Source organism: Apiospora aurea (assembly GCF_038362705.1).
Source record: "Apiospora aurea strain CBS 24483 chromosome Unknown utg000009l_segment0_segment0, whole genome shotgun sequence".
In the NCBI taxonomy this organism is placed as follows: Eukaryota; Fungi; Ascomycota; class Sordariomycetes; order Amphisphaeriales; family Apiosporaceae; genus Apiospora; species Apiospora aurea.
In genome coordinates, this window is record NW_027117396.1 from 2,660,712 (window position 1) to 2,680,212 (window position 19,501).

General features: G+C 49.0%; 7 protein-coding genes across 7 annotated transcripts; 4 read left to right on the plus strand and 3 right to left on the minus strand.

Moving 5' to 3' along the window:
- Positions 1–45: 45 nt before the first annotated feature.
- PG986_013946 (uncharacterized protein) lies at positions 46–562 on the plus strand (the record flags this gene model as incomplete). Its single annotated transcript, XM_066850168.1, has 2 exons — positions 46–177; positions 443–562. 2 exons carry the CDS (start codon positions 46–48, stop codon positions 560–562), a joined length of 252 nt encoding a protein of 83 aa, XP_066694311.1.
- A 1,797-nt stretch (positions 563–2,359) lies between these two features.
- PG986_013947 (uncharacterized protein) lies at positions 2,360–5,144 on the plus strand (the record flags this gene model as incomplete). Its single annotated transcript, XM_066850169.1, has 2 exons — positions 2,360–3,354; positions 3,422–5,144. The coding sequence occupies 2 exons, from the start codon at positions 2,360–2,362 to the stop codon at positions 5,142–5,144; spliced, it is 2,718 nt and encodes a 905-aa protein (XP_066694312.1).
- A 933-nt stretch (positions 5,145–6,077) lies between these two features.
- Positions 6,078–7,172, plus strand: PG986_013948 (uncharacterized protein; the record flags this gene model as incomplete). The annotated part of the gene is made up of 1 exon (XM_066850170.1): positions 6,078–7,172. One exon carries the CDS (start codon positions 6,078–6,080, stop codon positions 7,170–7,172), a length of 1,095 nt encoding a protein of 364 aa, XP_066694313.1.
- A 1,083-nt stretch (positions 7,173–8,255) lies between these two features.
- Positions 8,256–8,831, plus strand: PG986_013949 (uncharacterized protein; the record flags this gene model as incomplete). Its single annotated transcript, XM_066850171.1, has 3 exons — positions 8,256–8,430; positions 8,544–8,619; positions 8,711–8,831. The coding sequence occupies 3 exons, from the start codon at positions 8,256–8,258 to the stop codon at positions 8,829–8,831; spliced, it is 372 nt and encodes a 123-aa protein (XP_066694314.1).
- A 1,408-nt stretch (positions 8,832–10,239) lies between these two features.
- PG986_013950 (T-complex protein 1) lies at positions 10,240–12,039 on the minus strand (the record flags this gene model as incomplete). The annotated part of the gene is made up of 2 exons (XM_066850172.1): positions 10,240–11,867; positions 11,994–12,039. The coding sequence occupies 2 exons, from the start codon at positions 12,037–12,039 to the stop codon at positions 10,240–10,242; spliced, it is 1,674 nt and encodes a 557-aa protein (XP_066694315.1).
- Positions 12,040–12,754: 715 nt separating this feature from the next.
- PG986_013951 (uncharacterized protein) lies at positions 12,755–13,369 on the minus strand (the record flags this gene model as incomplete). The annotated part of the gene is made up of 1 exon (XM_066850173.1): positions 12,755–13,369. The coding sequence occupies one exon, from the start codon at positions 13,367–13,369 to the stop codon at positions 12,755–12,757; it is 615 nt and encodes a 204-aa protein (XP_066694316.1).
- A 690-nt stretch (positions 13,370–14,059) lies between these two features.
- On the minus strand, positions 14,060–15,393 carry PG986_013952 (ankyrin; the record flags this gene model as incomplete). The annotated part of the gene is made up of 2 exons (XM_066850174.1): positions 14,060–14,409; positions 15,288–15,393. The coding sequence occupies 2 exons, from the start codon at positions 15,391–15,393 to the stop codon at positions 14,060–14,062; spliced, it is 456 nt and encodes a 151-aa protein (XP_066694317.1).
- Positions 15,394–19,501: the final 4,108 nt, after the last annotated feature.

Genomic DNA, 19,501 nt, shown 5'->3' on the forward strand with positions numbered 1-19,501 from the left:
CAAATCGTACCCTAACCGCCACTACAAAACCCTCTCCTCGTCAAAATGAAGTTCTCTGCTCTCATCATGGCTTTTGCTACCGCCTTCGTGGCAAGCGAGAGCCTCGTCGATCCACAGACCAACACCACTCTCGAGGGGCTTAAGGCCCGCGCCAAGGGGGGCGAAGTCATCATCGGTGTAAGTCCTCCCCGTCCGAGTTGAGAGTAGGAGCAACGGCTGACAGACGATCCTCTCGATTCGCGATTGTTCAGACATGCCAGCTCAGCAAATCGTTCAGCGAGCCGGCCAAGTCGTACGGCATGTGCATGCACGCCACCGAGAAAAACAGACCGTGCTACCAATACAGCCCGGTGAGTTATAAAAAAAGGGCAACGAAGCGCGGCTTCGACACACGCGGAGATTAGAAAGCACGTACTGACGAGCCTGATGGGTTGTCCCACAGTGTCAAGTCCGCGGAGCGCAGTGCAGCTATTTCAAGAACGGCAAGAAGGCGGACGATAACTACGAGGCCTTGTGCGCGAGCGATCTGAGCCTGGTGGACGGTAACCCCATCAACTACTAGGGGTGTTTGGCGGTAGAGCATTGTTGGCAGCTGGGAGGCGTGGCAGTGTGTTCGGATTGGGTTCAGAAGGAGGGTTTTGTTTCGTGCACCACCTAAAGGGGATGTTTGGAATCAAGGTTAAGTCGGGCAGTAAGACGCTGCCAGTGTGGTCATGACCAGATGTCATATATGCCAAGACTTCAAGTAGGTATCAAGGGATTTGAATGCAGAAATTACGTAGCCCAGCATCGTCTCAGCAGGCGTCGTTTGGTGTTACCAGGCTGTGGGCCTGACCGCCGCTATTGTATTGATAAGGCCTTGGAGGTGCAGGATGGCCGGCGAGAGAAAGATGGTACTGTCAAAGTATTTGGAACTTCAGAAGGTTGTTCAATTGTCCTATGTGCTTCGTGAACTCTGGAGTGCCACTCCTCTCATCTTAGTAAATATCATCGTCAGTCGATACCACTGCTTCGAGTTTACATCCAACTGCGACTTGACCACCTTTGGGACGGTTTCTGTCAGCAATCGTCGGCAGAGTACATAGATATGAGAAACCACAATTTTGACGGTGGTATCAGGAATAATCTGTCCAGCACCCAATTGCAACACTGTCTCATCAATTCACCTGGGGATGTAGTCGACAGAATCTCTAGCTAGAGGAGCTGGCATTGTCCAGCAACTTGGATCCAGCGCAGACAGTCGTGCCGGTGCAAGAAGTAACTATGTCCAATGTCTCAGCATCAAATTCTTATCCGTGCCTCCCATAACATACAACCGGACTCAAGTGAGCATTTGTCACATTGCAATATTGGTGTTATGCTGTTGATCCCATTCTCATTCAATCTGCAGCTGGTGAGGCAAACTTGCACAATTCCACACGAGCTGCGGTTGATGCAAATTTCCATTGCACTTACCACCGTGAATGCGAGTTCATTTCTCTTCTACAACTTTCTTAACAGGTGCTGCTGCTTTGCCGGTCTTCCAAGCTCGAGTTTGCCGAAGCCTCAGGTCCCTCACTTCACCTTCACCACAAGTCCATTACCCAGGCTTGAGTGAGGTTGCCCAAACAACCACTAGATCAAGCCCTTCATTCTTGTTTCTTTTCGCTCTACACTCCAGCACCATTCCTTGCCAACCTCTACCTCCCAAACATCCAACCTGTTCTTCCAATCTGTCTGCAACAACCCCCACATTCCGCCCAAGCCTTTGGGTATTCGGAAACTTCATCTCCTACTATTCGGGTTCCCAACCTTTCCTGTTTTTGAGTTGCCTTGTAAAAGTCACAAGCCTTGGCACTTGAACCCTCGTTGTTTTCTCAGAGCGACTCGCCGTTCAAGGTCTTGCACCTTTGGGTAAACACTGTTTCCTTGCCTAGTTCCTTTCGCAACTTGCAAGAGCAGCCCTTCATTTCTTCCCCTCCACAACATCTTTGGACGCCACTGTTGCAAGGCTTCAGGAATACCAACTCTGGGTGTTCCATTTCCTTGGAGGATCATCTAATCGATACTTTTGGACTGCTGTCGAGGGTGTATAAATCATCAACACTAGGTGAGTTGACTCGGATCTGGGTCAAGCCTCCATCTCCTTTCTACAGCATATTCGCATTTTTCCGTATCCCTGATGTCACATAATCATTTGCCGTATCATCAGTTGCTAATACAGTTATGGCATGGAAAGTCGTCCACATCTCGATCGCGTCCAGGGTTTTCACAGATGCATCATTATCTTGTTGCCCGCAATCAAGATCACTAGCCAGGGCTTCGAGAGATATTTCAAGCATACCACAACGGAATTGCTTGCGGCACAGTATATCTCATCATGTCGCTGCTGTATGAAGTCTTCAAACGGCGGGACTACCGGACCATGATTGACTACATTCAATCGGATACCCCAGTCGCTCAGAACTTCAAATGGAAGCAGGTGCAGGAGATCAAGGAGTCCTTGAAGGCCAAGGACTCATTCTCCTCCGTGGAGGAGTACGTCGCTACCATCATGATGGGCGCAAAGATTGTCCAGGTCATCACCGAGTATGAGCAAGGCTTCCTCTTCGACAACGCTACAATCCGGATCTTGAGGCAGAAGGACCACGGTCTCATCGCCATTGTCGAGCTTCCCAAATTCCACCGAGAAGCTATCAAGGATCGCGATGCTCTTACCATCTCGCCGGGCGATCGAGGTTTTCTACGCCTGGAATACCGCACAAAGGGAGAGGAAACTGGCTCTGTGCCCACCAAAGTTGTAGTTCGTCTCCACATGGAGTTCATTGAGCCATTGCCATCTTCACCTCCGGGCGTGCTGGCAGCCAAGTTGAAGCCCCGTCAGAAGAGACCCAAGAAGAGCGATAGCGACCATAGCTTGGGCAAGGATGAAGACATGCCTGATCTTTATACGACACCGAATATCGGCGACCTGCACAACAGTTTGACGAACAAGAAAACCATGGCGTTTGTTCTCAAGACGCTACCGCAGATTCGAGTACCCGCCTCCGTGAAGGGGCCAGATTCCATCATGAGATACATCTTGAATCAGCCGGGTCTGAAGGGAGAAGTCGATACCGTCGTTCGACACACCGAGTTTGTCTACGTGTACCAATCAGTGTCCGGAATTCCAACCTTGCTGAGATCGTACTTGGCGTTTGGTCCCAGACCACAGACACCTCGGGTCGACATATATTCACCGCTGGAGGACAAGAGTCTTGTCGACTCCGACTGTATGCAATTGAACCAAAGTCAGAGGGCAGCTCTTGAGTTGGGAAGATCTGCCCCTGCAGGATTTGTTATTGCGCACGGTGGCCCGGGCACAGGCAAGACCCAGTAAGTAATGCCTCCATTTTCAAAGATTCATGTCATCAGTATAAGCTAACCTGTACTCCCACGGTAGCTTCACTGTCCAACTCGTCAAGCCATTCTTCCTCGACAAAAAGTCCCACCAAATCCTGATCACTTCGGCTGGCAATCGGGGAGCCGACAGCATCGCCCTCGAGCTAAGCAACTGGCTGCAAAGTCCGGATTCCTCTATCCGAGGCAATTCCTACATCGTCCGTCTACACAGCATCAAGACAGAAACCAGTATCTTTCTCAAGGATGCCGAAGAGGCGAAGCGGGAGGCGCTGCGTGAGATGGCCAAGCAACCTGCTGACGCTTCACAGCAGAACGGAGAGACCAAAGGTACCCGCGACGCCATCTATGACCACTACCGAACCTTCGCCTGCGGTAGATTCAAGGGAGTCGACGACGAGCGCGTGCAGCACATTTCCTTGTCTGTCGGTGCGATCATGAAACAAAGACTGTCGACGAAGCCCGAGTTGGAAAGGCTCTACAACATGTATGGGAGTGGTGAGATTTACAGGGACGAAGACGTGGAGCATTTCATCAGAAGTATCCACATTTTCATGCATCAGATCATCCATGGTGCCACGGCTGTCTGTGCCACTGTTTCTGGAGTCGCCGACGCCTTGGTCAGAAAAGCATACGAAAACTGCGAACTGATTATTGTGGATGAGGCTGCTCGTGTGGCAGAGTACCAGTGGTGGCCTCTACTAGGCTTCTACCGGAAAGCTGTCGGCAAAGTCATGGTTGGTGATCCCTTCCAGATGGAGCCCGCTGGGGGCAGAAGCGAAGAAAAGAGCCCACTCGGAAAGCAGATGGCATATTCACTACAAGCACGCCTCCAGAAACTTGGTTTCAAATCTGGCTTCTTCGACACCCAATACCGAGCAGTCCCGGAAATCGCTGCCATCTACAACCAAACGCGGTACCAAGGACGGCTCAAATCCGGAGACGAGACACTGGTCGAGCGACGACCACTTGCCCAAGCCATCATCCAGCACAACAAGAAGAACTACGGTTTAGCTCACTCGGTTGTCTTCCTTGATGTCAAAGGAGCCGTGGAGAAGAATGACAAGAGAGGCATGCCCAAGTTCTGCAACCAGTACATCGTGGCTGTGACCAGCATCCTCGAGAACCTCATCAATGCAGGTTTCGGAAACGGCGTACATCCTGCAACCATCGCGGTTCTTACTCCCTATCGTCTTGAGTACAAGCGGCTGAGATATGCGAGAACCAAGATGAGCGACGACTACCCTCAGGCTGAGGACATTGCCATTGAGACAGTGGACAAGATACAGGGCATGGAGTATGACATAGTCATTATTGACCCTGTCGTAAATTCCAGTGTTGGCTTCTTGAACCACCGGCGACTGAATGTCCTGTTCTCGCGCGCCCGGAGCGGTCTCTACGTCGTCGGATGCGCTACGAAATGGAGCCTGCTGTCTGGTTGGCATGAAAACGTAGACGATTTCGAGGACTTTGCCAAGCAGCTGTATCCTTACACCAAGTGCTTCCCCGACCCGAATGACCTCGAGTCAGGTCGCAAGGTGTGCCCGAAGAGTAACAAGTATTACGATCCCGGCGAGTTCGAGCAGGTTCCTGAGAAGTCCAAAACTTCAGAGGACATTCGGGAGGCCCTACGCAAAATGAAAGAAGAGGCTGACAAGAAGGAGGATTCTGGCAAGAAGGAGGATTCTGACAAGAATGAGGAGATTGACAAGGTCAATGGGTTAGTTTCGTCATTGACGGTTCTTGGCGTGGAAGATGATTCCTAGGACTGTTTCAAGACACGGAAGCAATTGACACACACTGTAGAGTAGAATTTCTCCTGCACAACACATGATAGATAGGAGACACCAACGTTGCTAATTATGGCCAAACTACTCCTTGGGATGTTAACCGGGTAATATGTCCTAAATCATGCGTGAAATCCTGTAGAAGCCCAGCCTCTGATCCAACCACGCGTCCCACGAATGCTTGACCGTTTACCTTGCCCCAGGTAGCCCGCCTCAAACTGCACGGGTCATGTGTCCGAGAACCTCCAAGGCGGAAATACCGATACCGGCTCGTGTTAGTAAGACAGGATGCATGTACGTAGGATGCAAGCACACACGAAGCAAGGCAATGTATCAGAACACCAAAAGACTGAAGATACAACAAACGCAAAAGTGAAAGACATGATTTCCATGGCATTGCAAGCTCATGAAGATATTTCGGCTCTCTCGGTGCACAGCTGCCAATGCGAACCAGGAACCAATAGGAAAACCTTGCAGCATGTGTAAGACCAAAGTCCGTTCCCCAATTGGTGCCCGGATTGCCGCCTTGACAGCCACTCAGTGCACACCAGAATTGCGCCACTGCGACAGCACCACACCAAGAACTACTTCCCGATCCAACACGGGAGATCTGCCAGAATCTGATTCCAACCGGCGTCGCAGCTCTGGCTCTGTAACAGCCGCAGGCAGATGCCGAACACGGTGGATAATACCAGTGATCATGACGTCACATGGCCAAATCCCCGTCCCACATTCTCCACGATTAGGCGCCATCTCGGCGTTGTCGGGCATCTCAGATTCTCGAGTTTATCTACACCGTAACTCGACAAGATAAGGTTCAGCAGCAACCCGGAATAGGCAACTCTTCGACTTTGTATAGTCCTATATCCGAACCTTATCGGCTTTTACGTTTGCTTATTCCGCTAGCACAACATGGCGGACCGCCCGACCTACACCCGTGCCCAATTGGAGCAGTACTTCGACCGCATCGTGCTCCCCCAAGCCCGGCGCGTCTACTCCGTCTCCGAGCAGCTCGGGACCTCCGAGGAGCGGTTGTCCTACCTGACGCGGCTGGTCAAGCACCAAGTCGTCAAGGTCCCCTTCGAGAACCTGTCGCTGCACTACTCGTGGCACCGCACCATCAATGTGCGGCCCCAGTTCCTCTTCCGCAAGATCGTCGAGAAGCAGCAGCACACCGGCTTCGGCAGCGACGAAGCCGCCGGCGAGCCTCGGCCCTGGCAGTGCCACCGCGGCGGCTACTGCATGGAAGTCAACTCGTTCTTCCACACGGTCCTGCGCTCGCTCGGCTACAACGTCTACCTCGCCGGCGCCCGCGTCTTCTCGCCCGAGACGCGCCGCTACGGCGGCTTCTCGCACTGCGTCAACATCGTCACGCTGCTGGGCGACGACGGCGTCCTGCAAAAGTACATGGTCGACGTCGCCTTCGGCGCCAACGAGTCGGCGCAGCCCCTGCCGCTCACGACGAACCTCGTGCACACGCAGATCGCGCCCGCGCAGATGCGGCTCGTGCACGAGGCGATCCCGCAGCACCTGAACCAGGACGCCAAGTGCTGGATCTACCAGCAGCGCGTCCGGGCGGACGCCGAGTGGACGCCCGCGTACTGCTTCGTCGACTTCGAGTTCATCCCCGAGGACATTGCGGGGATGAACCTGAGCCCCTGGAAGAGCCCGTCGTCCTTCTTCCACCAGAAGGTGCTCGCGGTGCGGTTCACGACGGACCGGGAGGCGCTGGTGCCGTTTGCGGGCGAGGTGGGGAGCAGCGTCGAGGACGGGGAGGCGGGGCCCGGGTCGCCTGACGAGACGGCCGTTTCGCAGGGCGAGTTGGACGGGGCGATTATTCTGGATCATGACAAGCTGAAGTGGCGGCGGAACGGGGAGACGAAGCTCGAGGTCATACTCAAGACGGACGCGGAGCGGGTCGAGGCGTTGCGGAGGTACTTTGGCATCGTGTTCGACGAGGAGGACTTGGTGGCGATCAAGGGGACGAAAGGGGAGATCAAGTCGTGATATCCATTAGCATGGTAGAGATCATAGCTATCAGTAGAAGCATGGAGATCCGCCCCTAGGGCAACTGTCGCTGGGCAAGGGCTAGAAATCATGAGTCACGTATGATATATCAGCCATGGAATTCCACCAGTAGCTGTGAGCAAATGAGACATTTCGACTGACATAATGCTTCTTAGCCAGCATGCCCTCCACCTTGCAGAATCGATCTTGACCGTGAACATACCCGAACGCAGCTGACATTCGGAACATTCATGCCAATCGCACAACCTTGATTAGATCAGTTCTCAGTTGTTGGCGACTTGCTAGAGGCTTGCCGGTATTGGCGCAAGGGCATCGCCGCTCCTGACGGTGTCGAATCACTTTCCCTTGTCAAAGACAAAAACTGGTGCAGAATCGATGTACTGTGTTGATAGTAGCGATGGGGTATGCAGCCCTTTGTACATACAAAGGTCGAAGCAGTATCAATTATCGACCGCCCTCTGATTGCAATCATGACATTCCATAGTATTTTTCAAGTGTTCACATCTGCGTGACTCCGTTTGGTAGGCTGGCCGTCCCCAGCTTCAATATTTGCCAACCTTGACATTTGTGTGTTGTAAGGATACGGTGTATGGTGATCAGGGGAGCGTCAAGTTCCCGTGAATACATTGTCCATAAGCCAAGTACACAGCTAGGGAGAGGGCTGTATTCACTTGCATGATGTGTTCCTCCCATTCAAGTGTTCCTATTATGACAACAACTGACATTGTCCAGCGGGCCTCCTGTTTGTTGCATTCAATGTTCGGCCATCTGCCGCTGTATTCAATTCTCCAGGTCTGTATAAAGGCGTCCCCTTCTCCAGCTTCAGTTCCCGGTTCCTGCTTCCCATCCACAACCAACTCTGAAGTCTCACCAGCTTCAAGCACACCAACAACAGCATCTCTTAATCCTTCGACTTTACTTTCTCGCATGCCCCCAGCCAACAACAACCCTACATCGCCAAACACCAACCCACCCCAACCTACTCCTACTCCTACTTCTTCTTCTACATCTTCCGCAGCCCCAACCGGTTCATCCTCAACCTACAAGATGCAGTGCGTCACCATGGTCTCCACCATCCTGGCCCTGGCCCTCGGCGCCGCCAACACCTCCCCCGTCGCTCACGCTCCCCGCGGTGAGCTCGCTGCCAACACCGCCTGGATGTTCCAGTACTGCGACGCCACCGGCCTGGGCGGCAGCTGTGCCAAGAAGTCCGACGACGGCAACCTTCAGGTCTGCGGTAAGTAGCATCCCTCTCGCCTCCTCCGCTCCAAACTTGCTGCTGCTTTGCTGGACTAGCTAGCTGCTCTCTTGGGGTCTTCTTCGAACTGACGGTTGATTTTCACTATACAGAGGACCTTACCGCCCTGGGCGGTTCCGAGGTCAAGTCCATCAAGACCTTCAGCGGCTTCGACTGCTGGACCTACGCGTAAGTCATCCCCCTCCCTTCGACTGTTTTTACCTTCTTCTTTCTTTTTCCTGTGTGGTCTTCTTGCTAAGCATTGGATGTACAATGATAGTGAGTCCGGCTGCAACGGCCTCGCCACCCGCTACCTCCCCGGCACCTACAATAACCCCAAGACCTTCAAGACCTGGCGCTGCTACACCGGCTCCGGCAAGGACGCCGAGGCCTCCGCCTAAGCGACCTCTCTATCACAGAGGAAATTTCCCCGTCTTGGGAGTCGATACACTGAGACTCTGGGGAAACACGAGGATATGGAAGAAATGACAGGTTGACTCGGGTGGTTTCCGGTGGCAAAGGGCAATGGCGACCCTAGCTTCTCACATCGGGAGGAAATCTTCTGCTTCTTTCATAGGGAAGGGAGGAACCGAAAATGGGGGAGCTACTGCACACTGGCACGCGGGTGTAAGCGTCAGCACATATCCGAGAACCAATGAATCTGGTAGCTAGATGAATGAGACATCGCTACCGCCATAGCATATACTGCGTAGTCAGCGTTTTCCTATGTGATTGAACAATGTGACAAGGTGCAACTACCTTCCTGACTTCGTTCTGGTTGCTAAACTCTGGAGGTAATTCGCAATTATTTTCTTTGTGGACATATTAATTGCAGCGGCAGTTCCACGGCAGCACACTGGACCTTCGCAGGACCAGCTTTGAGCTTCAGTTCCTTTGGGCCGGCGATTGTTTGGGGACATGGCACCATTGACATTTGAACTCACGAAATCCTCCTCATGCGCCATATTGGACAGTTACTACCAGAATCCGAGAAGCATGGGCACGCAGGGATGGCAAAATAGCACGTTGCAGGGTATGCAGATCAACAGCTGGTAGGAATAATGTCGCAAATGACGAGAAAGGTTCAGCTCAAAACGATGCATGACTTCTTGAAATCCTACTTTTGTTTCACGGCTACGTATTTTCGGTTTCCATCATCTAGTCCATAGTGACAGTGGATATGGAGCAGTGTTCCCTCCTCAAGAGCGATAACATCCGTCTCCATGTTTTCCTACCCCTGGCAAGTGCTTAGAGCTCACCGGAAAAACCAGTCCGCGGCTTTGGCAATCACCAATCACATGAGCATTTCAACCCATATAATATGTCTAGTAATGGTATTACTCTTATACAGACAACTCCAGTCCAAGTCAAGCTGTCCGTTGAATAGGCTGGGCCAACCCAAGAATTCAGGGGCAAAGCACGGTCTTAGCAAGCAGCTGGAGGAATTCACATTGTAACAGAATTGCCCCTGCGTAAACAAAAGCAAGGCGGCCTTTCAGGGAGTTGATTAAAAGTCTATGATGTATGTTCATGGGTACTATGGTTCAATTATCGGTTTGGACCTACAGATCCGCCAATGTTTTGTATAGCCAAACGTCTGGGCGCTATGACAAGTAAGTCCAATCCGCAGTTCTCAGTACATCTTCCCAGACCGACGACCGGACTTCTACATCACTGTCCTACGCGAAAAGATTTAGGGTATTGCCGCAATCAAGAGCCGTACACCAAATTTGGGTGTGTAGGTGCCATCTTATTGATCGTGTCTCCTATAAACCATTCAAGCAGCCTCATCCAATGTCATTGGAAGACTTATCGTCGGGGCATGCCACGTCCACGTCCGCGGAGAGCCCTTTGGGCAGCTCCCGGAGGCAGAGGCCTGCCAGGCTGCTGTGGTTGTTGGCTCTCCTCGTTCCTGATGGTCTCGTCTACCCCCAGAATCAAACAGCTGGCTTCCGTCGCGGCCTGGATGGCGTTGATCTTGACCAGGGCCGGCTCCCACACGAAGCGCTCCATCATATCTGCCACACCCTCGTTGGTGAAGTCAACACCCGCCCATGTCGTGCCCTTGCGGTGCTCCACGCGCAGCTTGTTCAGGATATCGGTGGCATCGAAACCGGCGTTGTCGCACAGCTGTCGGGGAACGACCTCGAGCGCCTTGGCGAAAGACTTGATGATGGATTGTTGCTTGTGCGACACCTTCTGGTCGGCGAAACCGTGCAGGTAGGCTGATACCTCCATCTCTGTAGCACCACCACCACCAACGATCATGTGGTTCTTGATAGCACGCTTCACAATCATGATAGCGTCGTGGAGCGAACGCTCAACCTCGGCAATGAACTGCTCGGCACCTCCACGCAGCACAAGAGTGCAAGTCTTGGCCTCGGGGCAGTCCTCAAAGAAGTTGAAGCGCTCACCACCGATCTGGCGCTCCTCGAACTTTCCGCAAGTTCCCAGGTGGTGCGCCTGGATGTCGGAGCATGTGGACTGAACAGTGGCACCGGTAGCCTGCACGACACGCTCCATGTCTCCGGCAGCAACACGGCCGGCACAGAAGACGTCGCGGTCGGCGAAGTATTGGGTGGCCAAGTCACCAATAGGGAGCTTGGACAGCACAACCTTGGCGCCGGTCTGGTAGATGGCCTCGAGCTTCTTGTAGATGATCTGCCACTCCGCGTCCACGATAGCCTGGTACTCGGAAACCTGCTCGACACGGACCTCGGCGTTGTCCTTCTCGGCCTTCAACTCCAGCTCGACGTTTAAGCAGCAGATCTTGGGCTTCTCGAAGGACTTGGGCTGTTGCTCGAAACCGGCGTAGGAGAAGGTCTTCTTGAAGGCGACACCGTTGATGAAGAGGGAGTCGGTCAGGGAGCCACCGGGAATCTTCTTGATGCCGATGAGCTTCTCGTCGAGGTCGTCTTGGTCGAGGGACAGGACGGCGTCGACGACCATCTTGGTGAAGAAGTCTGTGTTGCGCTTGATCAGCTTGCTGGTCATGGCGGTGCCAGCGAGCTTGACGAGGGTATCGCGCTTGTTGGCCTCGTCGGTTCGGACGGCAATCTCCTTGATTTTGTTGACGGCCATGGTGGAGGCTCTCCGCAGGCCCTTGATGATGATCTGAGAGCTCACACCCTGCTCGACGTGCTCCTTGATCTCCTTGAGGATCTCGCCGGCGAGGACGACGACTGATGTGGTTCCGTCACCGACTTCGGCATCTTGTGAGCGGGCAATGTCGACGAGGATACGGGCGGCGGGGTGGACGATGTCGAGGAGCTTCATGACGGTGGCGCCGTCGTTGGTGATAGTTTGGCGGCCATTTTCGTCAACCATCAGCAGGTCACCTCCGTAAGGGCCCAGGGTGGACTTGATGGTGGCCTGGACAGCTAAGCAGGCATTGATGTTGGAGACGATTTGACCTTTACCCTGCGACGCATCGGTGCCTGTTCAAGGGAGAAGGTGTCAGATATGTTACGCGTTGTGTGGCTTTTCGAGGTTGCAGCAGCAGCAGGAGATCGATCCACAGCCTCGCAAGTAGGCAAGTAGGGAGGAGGAGGGGTTCAACTGACCTTCTCTCAGGACGACAATGGTCGGGGTTTGCCCGCCGAACGACATGATTAGGGATGTGTGTATTTACCGACGAAAAGGAATGGGTATCGTGCAGGTTGGTAAAGAGGGCGGAGGGTCGTCAAGAAGTCGTGACGTTGGGACCGAACCAGGCTGGAGTTGGTTGGGATATGGAGGTGAAGACAGCTTCTGGAGGGGCACGTCTCGGGTCACTAATCGTAGCTTCCCTCTGCTTGAAAAATTGTTGTTTGGCTGCCTTTTGCGATTGACAGGCGCCGATAGTCCGTGCACGACGACCAAATTGATCCACAATTCGACGTCGACCTGGGACTTTGGCCTTCCTTGGACTTTTTGGACCCTTGGCTTTGGCTGCGCTGCTGGCGGACCGGCGCTGGAGCGGCCCGACCGTTGCTCTCGTCGTGCCCCGCAGTAGGTAGCAACATCGATGTATCTCGCTTATCGATAACGCCAACATCAGTCCCGGCACCGCTGAGAGGAGAACCGCTTACAATCAATCCAATGACCGCAGCTTGGCCTTTTACGTATGTAGTAGCACACTGACAGTGGAAGCAATTGGAGTATGATGGGCAATAGGCGCGTAAAATTCATAACTTCATAGCTTGGCTTTCTTCAATGGCCTCAAACGCCGTTCATCCATCTCAGCCCCCATTGCCCGGGTCCATGGTAAGTCACTCTGCCTACCCACCAAAACAAGACGGACCATCGTGGATTCCTGTTCCCCCTTTCTCCTTCCTCCCCACTTTTAGAACATCAGTTGCTTCAAGCCCGACGGCGCATGGCACTTATCGCATAGCACCTTGACCTTGGCCACCCGCAGCTTGGCCCCCTCCTCGCTGCCGCACTTGTCGCACGTCTTGCCCAGCATGAGCTGCCGCATGCCGCGGAAGGTGTTGATGCGCATGAGACTAGCCCAGATCTTGGGGTAGGGCCCGCGGGCGCGCGCCTTGTTGCCCTGGATCGTGTCGGCCACGGCGTCGAAGTCGCGCAGGCAGCACACCATGGCGTTGGCCGTGTGGTTGACGCGCAGCAGACGCAGCAGCGTCCGGAGGGTGCAGTGCTCCAGCACGATCATGACGAGCTCGGTGGGCAGGTAGTCCAGGTCGCCCAGCCCAGCTTCTATTGGGTTGTTGTTGTTGGTATCATCCCCGCCGTCAGTGTTGGTAGTGGTTGACAGTGGCGCCGCGTTGGTGATCTCGAACGAGCTGTGTGCTCCCGCTGCATAGATGCGGGCCTTGTACAAGGCGGCTCGGTGGGTGCGGGCATTGGGGGCCTGGCTGTATAGAGCCCCGTCGAGTGAAAGGCCCCAGGGGCCGCGCTGCTCCCGTCTTAGGAAACCAGGACGGCGGAATGGCTGCATTTGTGACTGCTAAGGCTACCAGATTCTTTGTAACAAGTATTGACCAAGAACAAGCAGAAGAATGATGTTGCAATGCCTCGGCCTGTTGATGCTCTAGTGAGGGGATGTTGGTTTTGTGAAGTGTAGCATGGCTTGGGCGTGTAACCAGTCACGGCGCGGGTGTGGCTGCCTTAGCTGCTGCTGCCTTGCACAGCAATCTAACTGCTCAGCGCCTGCTATTGGGAGCGTCAACCCAATATGCACCTGCAATTCTGAAAGAGGGACAGCCCGAGACTTGGGCTCCAATGGATTTTGCAGAAACCAGAAAGCAACATCCCAATCGGTATTTTCGAGGCTCCCAAAACCGCTCAAACGTGCTCACACGGCTTACTTATATTGACGAAAGTTCCAGTGCTACCCAAATAAGGACTTCTTTCTCTTGAGGAGTCAGAGATTCAAACATGGCACCGCGACTTCTCATTGCAAATGTAAAACATAATTCAGACCAATGAGTGATTTCTCTGTGTCCACGTACCTGGGGACAGCTTGCTTCTTGCGTCGATCTTATATAGCCCATTAGATTAAACGAAAATGCAAAGACTCATACACCCTTTTACTTTGTCCGTGTTGATAGACGTTCTATTCGTAAATCAGGCCTTCTTAGGGACCCGGGAACTCAGACAGTACCCTCATCGGATATCACTTCTTCTCCTATCCTTTCTTACCACCACCCTCTCGATCCCGCAGCCCCTTCTCCTCCCTTTTCTCGGCTTCCTCGAGAATCTTTACAATATCGGCATACCGCCTCGCCCCCGCCTCCGTCAGCGCATCCGCCCTCAGCTTCCCCGTCTTCTCCAGCCCCGGCTCCGTCCTCCTCCGCAACCACCGGCTCGCCACGCCCTTGGCCCCCGCCCCCACCCACAACCGCACCGTCTCCGCGTCCCCCGCCCGCGCCGCGTTCTGCAGGCACGACCGCGGCATGCTGTCCGTCCCGTCCGGGTCCGCGCCGAACTCGAGCAGCACCGCGGCCGCCAGCGCCGCGCCGCGCCGCGCCGCGCCGGCTCGCGCACACGAGCGTCTGGTCGAGCGTCCGCAGGAGCGAGGGGTCCCGCGTTTCGGTTTCGCGGTAGCGCCCGAGCAGCGTCCGCAGCGTGGCGGGCTGGTTGCTCTGCGCGGCGAAGTAGATGGCCCGGGGCAGCTGGCTCTCGACTTTCAGCTCGGGGGCCGGATTCGCCGTTCGGCGGTAGTTGCAAGTAGAGCTCGAGGATGCGGTGGTGACCCAGGTAGGCCGCTGCGCCTAGTGAGGTCCTTCCGATTTCCAAGTTTTCATGGCCTTTAGTTCGGGGATCCTGGATGCTGGCGCCTTGATCCAGAAAAGCTGCAACCCCTCTAGCTGGTCAGGCGCAGCGGCGGCCCAGGAGGGTCTTCCGAAGAAGGATGGCGGATCTGGATCTAAGCGGCACAAGCTGCCGAACAACTTCGCCGACGACAGATCCCCTGTGCATGCCGCTTATCGCAAGGCAATTAGGCCAGCTGGCACCCTCCAGTTCATACTCGGAGTCTTCGCCATACGGCTTATCCAACAGAGCCTTGAACACGTGTGCCCGTTTCACGAGAGCTAGGCAGTAACAGGCACTGTCCTGTATCCGCCGGACCTGCAAAAGGTCGCCCTCCAGGCCTGTCTGCTGCAGAAGCAAGTTAGAGGTCACGCGGACAGTCCGGATCCAGTTATGTGTAGTGGGTTTATCGGTATAGAGTCGGTGCAGGAGGTAGCGAGCAATGACACGGGGGCAATGCCTGATCCTTTGCATCGATTCCTGGTCGTGTGCCCCAACCTCTATGACCTTTGTTGTAATAATGGCGTTAAAGACCTCCTTTTGCCAAAACGCCTAGGGTGCATGAGTTTAGCAGTACTATAACAATCCGCGTTTGTACGTACGGCATGTGAAGCGGAGTTTCAGGGACTCTATGAGCCCTAGCCTTTGCACAGTAGCCGAAATCAAAAGTCGGAAAACATCCAACGGGAGGTCTAGTAGTTGCACCATCTTCTCTAGACGCCTGCCAATGGGGCAGACGAGGACAGATATGGAAGTAGCAGGTTCTTGGAAGGACATGGAACTCGAGGCTAGATCGTATGGCTGGCTAGAAGTGGGTAATTATGTCGGTAGTCGAGTAAATGATACCCACTCCTGTTATATATCACATGGCTACTAGCTAACGACACAGATGTGTGTGTACAGTAAGCACTGGGTTAGACAGCTATTATAGCGTGATGACACTCATGCTTAATAGTTAACCTCTCTATCGCTAGTTCGCCGAAAAATCTTGGAAAGAGACACTGTCCCGCTACTTTAGTAGATATAGGATAATAATTTAGCGTTATTTTCTCTTCGCTTTACTATTCGATGTATTCTTATATTTTAAAGTGCGGCTTTATTTCGTCTTTTTAACTGTTTATAAGAAAATAAATTCTACGTTAAAATATTAATTAAGTAATTAAGTGGCGAATTTTTTCTAGCCTTTTAATTAATTAAAATAATTTTAAGTTAAATTTAAATAAGCACTTAAAAACGACTAGGTTATAATATAAGCTTAAAGGCTATTAATTATTAATTATATACTTATTTCGCACGTAAACTCACGTATAAAAGACGTTATTATTTTAGCTTATTATTATACCTTTTAAACTCTTTTATTTAATATTAAAATTAAAATACGCTATATTAACTTCATAAACCCTTTACGGGCTTTAAAAATGAGTAGTACTATTTAATCTCTATAATAAAATAAAACGATTTAATTAAATTTTTACGTAACGTAATCCACGGTTTAATTAAATACACGGTTTAATTAAATACTTTCTTTTAATTCTATACAACTTATATTTTATACCTTATACTTTTACTACTCACGATAATAAATTAATAGAAAAAGAACAATATATAATTAACGCTTTAAGCGTTTTAAAAAAACCTTAAATTACGTATACGAGCCGCAGTGCGAATATATAATATCCTTTATATAACCTTATATTACCGGCGTCGCAGTAATATTTTACGACGAAATACGTGATCGTTAATATAAAAGTTTATGAATTCCGAAAAATAATTAATTATATAATATATAATTAATTTAAATTCGCGATCGTTTTCGCCTCGAATAAATAATATTAAAAATATAGCGAATCGATTATTTAATTTATATAACGCGGGACGCGTCGGCGTTAATTAAGCTTTTTAATTTTATACGACGATAATTAGATTTCCGGACGCGTTTTAACCGAAAAATCGATTATTAAAGAGTTTTTTACGATAATCCCGACGTGTATTACGCGTAGGTTATTTTTATACGGAATATAATTAATAAGTATAAAATTTAAAAGGAAAATATATATAATTTCGACGAAACCGGGTTTTTTATAAGTTAAATCTCGTTCGAAATAATCGTAACTATTTTCGATTAACGCGGAAAGCTTAAGGCAGTATAGTAAAAGAACCGGGAATAGGTTATAATAATACAGGGCGTCGAATTACACGGTTACGTTATCTTTTTATATATTATTTTTGCCGGGAAAACGCACCTTTTTTCCTAGTACGAAAACAGCTTATTATTAAAAGACTAAGTAATCGTAATTATTAAAAATAGCTGGACTATAAATAAAAAAGGCGAGGATTAAATTTAATATTTTAGTAAATACACGAAGTTTCGTATAAAAAATGTTTACCGCCTATTAATTTTTAACGGCTATAAGAATTATTATTTAATAGTTTTTAAGCTTTATTATAAAAAGAATTCGATTATTATATTTTATATAACGTGGTTTACCACTACGCGACGCATATCACTTGGCGACGCACCTTTTTTATTTCTCGACCTTTTTATATAAATTAATTTAATTACAACGCTTAAAATTAATTAAAATTATTCGCTATCCGATTCCTCGCTTAATTTTATATTTTTTTATATGTTCGCGTATTATAACCTATTTCGCCGTAAATATTATAACGCTTTTTACCGGTCGTTTTTCGCTTTAACGAACCCTTATTTTTATTTTTATCGGGCGCTAAACGCTTTTTTTTTTACTTTTTCGTTCTATAACTACTAAAATTTTTTAATAGTAAAAGCTTTTTTAAGCTAGATTCGCGATTTTTTAGCTCTTCGGCGTTTAAAAAGTATTAAATTAGCCTCTTTTAATATATATATCTTATCGCGTATAAGGGTTATTTTATAAACTATTTTAGTTATACTTTTCGCTATTTAGTTTACCGTATTTAAAATCGGCGTCGGAAAGCTTTTTTAATAAGTAGACACCTTTTTTTAATATAATTAGAGTGCTTAGTTATTTATTAGGGGTTAAACGGCGTTTAAAGGTCGTAGGTACTGGCCGTCCCTAAACGGGATAGGTTAAGTGTAAGCGTTCGGAGACGCACATTTAGCTTACTAATTACCTCGTTAAGGTTATAAAGTATTAAACTAAATGCGCTGAATCCAGATTTAATATTAGCTTCCGTAAAAATAATAAAATGCGCGGCTTTAAAGGCGATAAAAAACTCGAGCTTAGTAATATAGTTTATAAAAGCCTTAATAAATAACTCGATTTTTTTTAAATAAATACGTTTTAAAAGCGAATAAAATATTATATCGAGAAATTAAAATAAATGCGATAAATAGGGAGGTATACTAATAATAATAATATCGTTATCTTAATAGTATACCTCGAATTCGGCCGAAATATAACTCTCGTGGCCGTCGAAAATTAAAAGGCGGTAACGACCCTTCGTTTACGATCTAGTATATTTATCGAAATACTTAATTTAATTTAAGCCTATTTTATTATTAGTTTAATTATTAAAAGTCGGCTTAATTATTTAATCGCCCGGTAAATCGGTTTCGCGGAATTAGTTCGCGAAGTAATATTAGCTTTAAACGATTAAAAACGGCGGAATATATTAGCCCTACGAATTAATATATTTAATCGCCGTTGCCTATTCTCGATTATTAAGTTAAACCGATTTCGCTTTTTTACGCCGCTTAGCGCGTATTACGACGAGTATTAACCCGATTATATTTATTATAAAGCCGGTCTCGTTGAAATTCTAAATATCTTCGTTAATAATCCCGTATTTCGCTTTTATATTCGCGACCAGCGTAAACTAAATAGAAATAATTTTAGAATTTTTATAAAGAGCCCTTTAATAATCGTACCGACGATTTATTTTAGTTTTTAAGTCCGGGTTACGGTCGATAAAACGTTTAACCTAGTGCTTACCGACGTGGTCGCCGCCGCGCAACGCGGTAAGGAAATTAGCTATATTTTTTACACTAGCGAGATCGGGAGGCATCCCTCGGATATTTAGATTAATTATATATTTACGAAATACCTCTTTTTTAATTAAATTTATTTTATATTATTTCGGTCGGATTTCGCGTTTTAAAGTTCGGCCGTAAATTCGATAGCGTAAAATTAATTCGGGTATATTATAAGTTTTTACTATTACTTTTTAACTTATTTAATTCGGTTTATTTCGTATCGCTTAAATTATTAAAACTATCCGATCTTCTTAGGATTAATTAAGCATTATAATTATGAAAGTATTACGCGTTAAAGTTTAATTATATTAAAATTAAATTAAAGTGCGTCGCTAAATAATATACGTCGCGTAGTGGTAAACCACGTTACCTTTTTATTTATTATATAAACTTTAGCCTTTTAATGTCGGCTGTTTTCGTGCGTTAAAAAGGGCGTACGGGAAAAAATTAAAGGTTTTATACGGGCGTATATTATTTATATTTTAAAGGAGGATTTTTTATTAATGTTTTTAAAAGCGTTTCAAGCGATTTTTATCGTTTCGAATATATAAGGAGGCTTTCGAGGGACCGGATTTATTTCGTACGATTCGAAATATATTATTTTATAGTTAAATGTAAAACTATATACTTTAATACCTCCGGGGACTTTTTCGGCTTACCTATTCTTTAAAAATTAAAGATTTTAAATAACCCGATTAAGGCTTAATTTTAAACCGAATACGTTCGAAACCGTATCGTACGGTATTAAAATAGTTCTTCGACGTCGATTTTAATTAAACTTAATTAGATTAAGAAAAGTATAACATAAATAATATACCGCCTCGCTTTTTTAAAGGGTAAAAT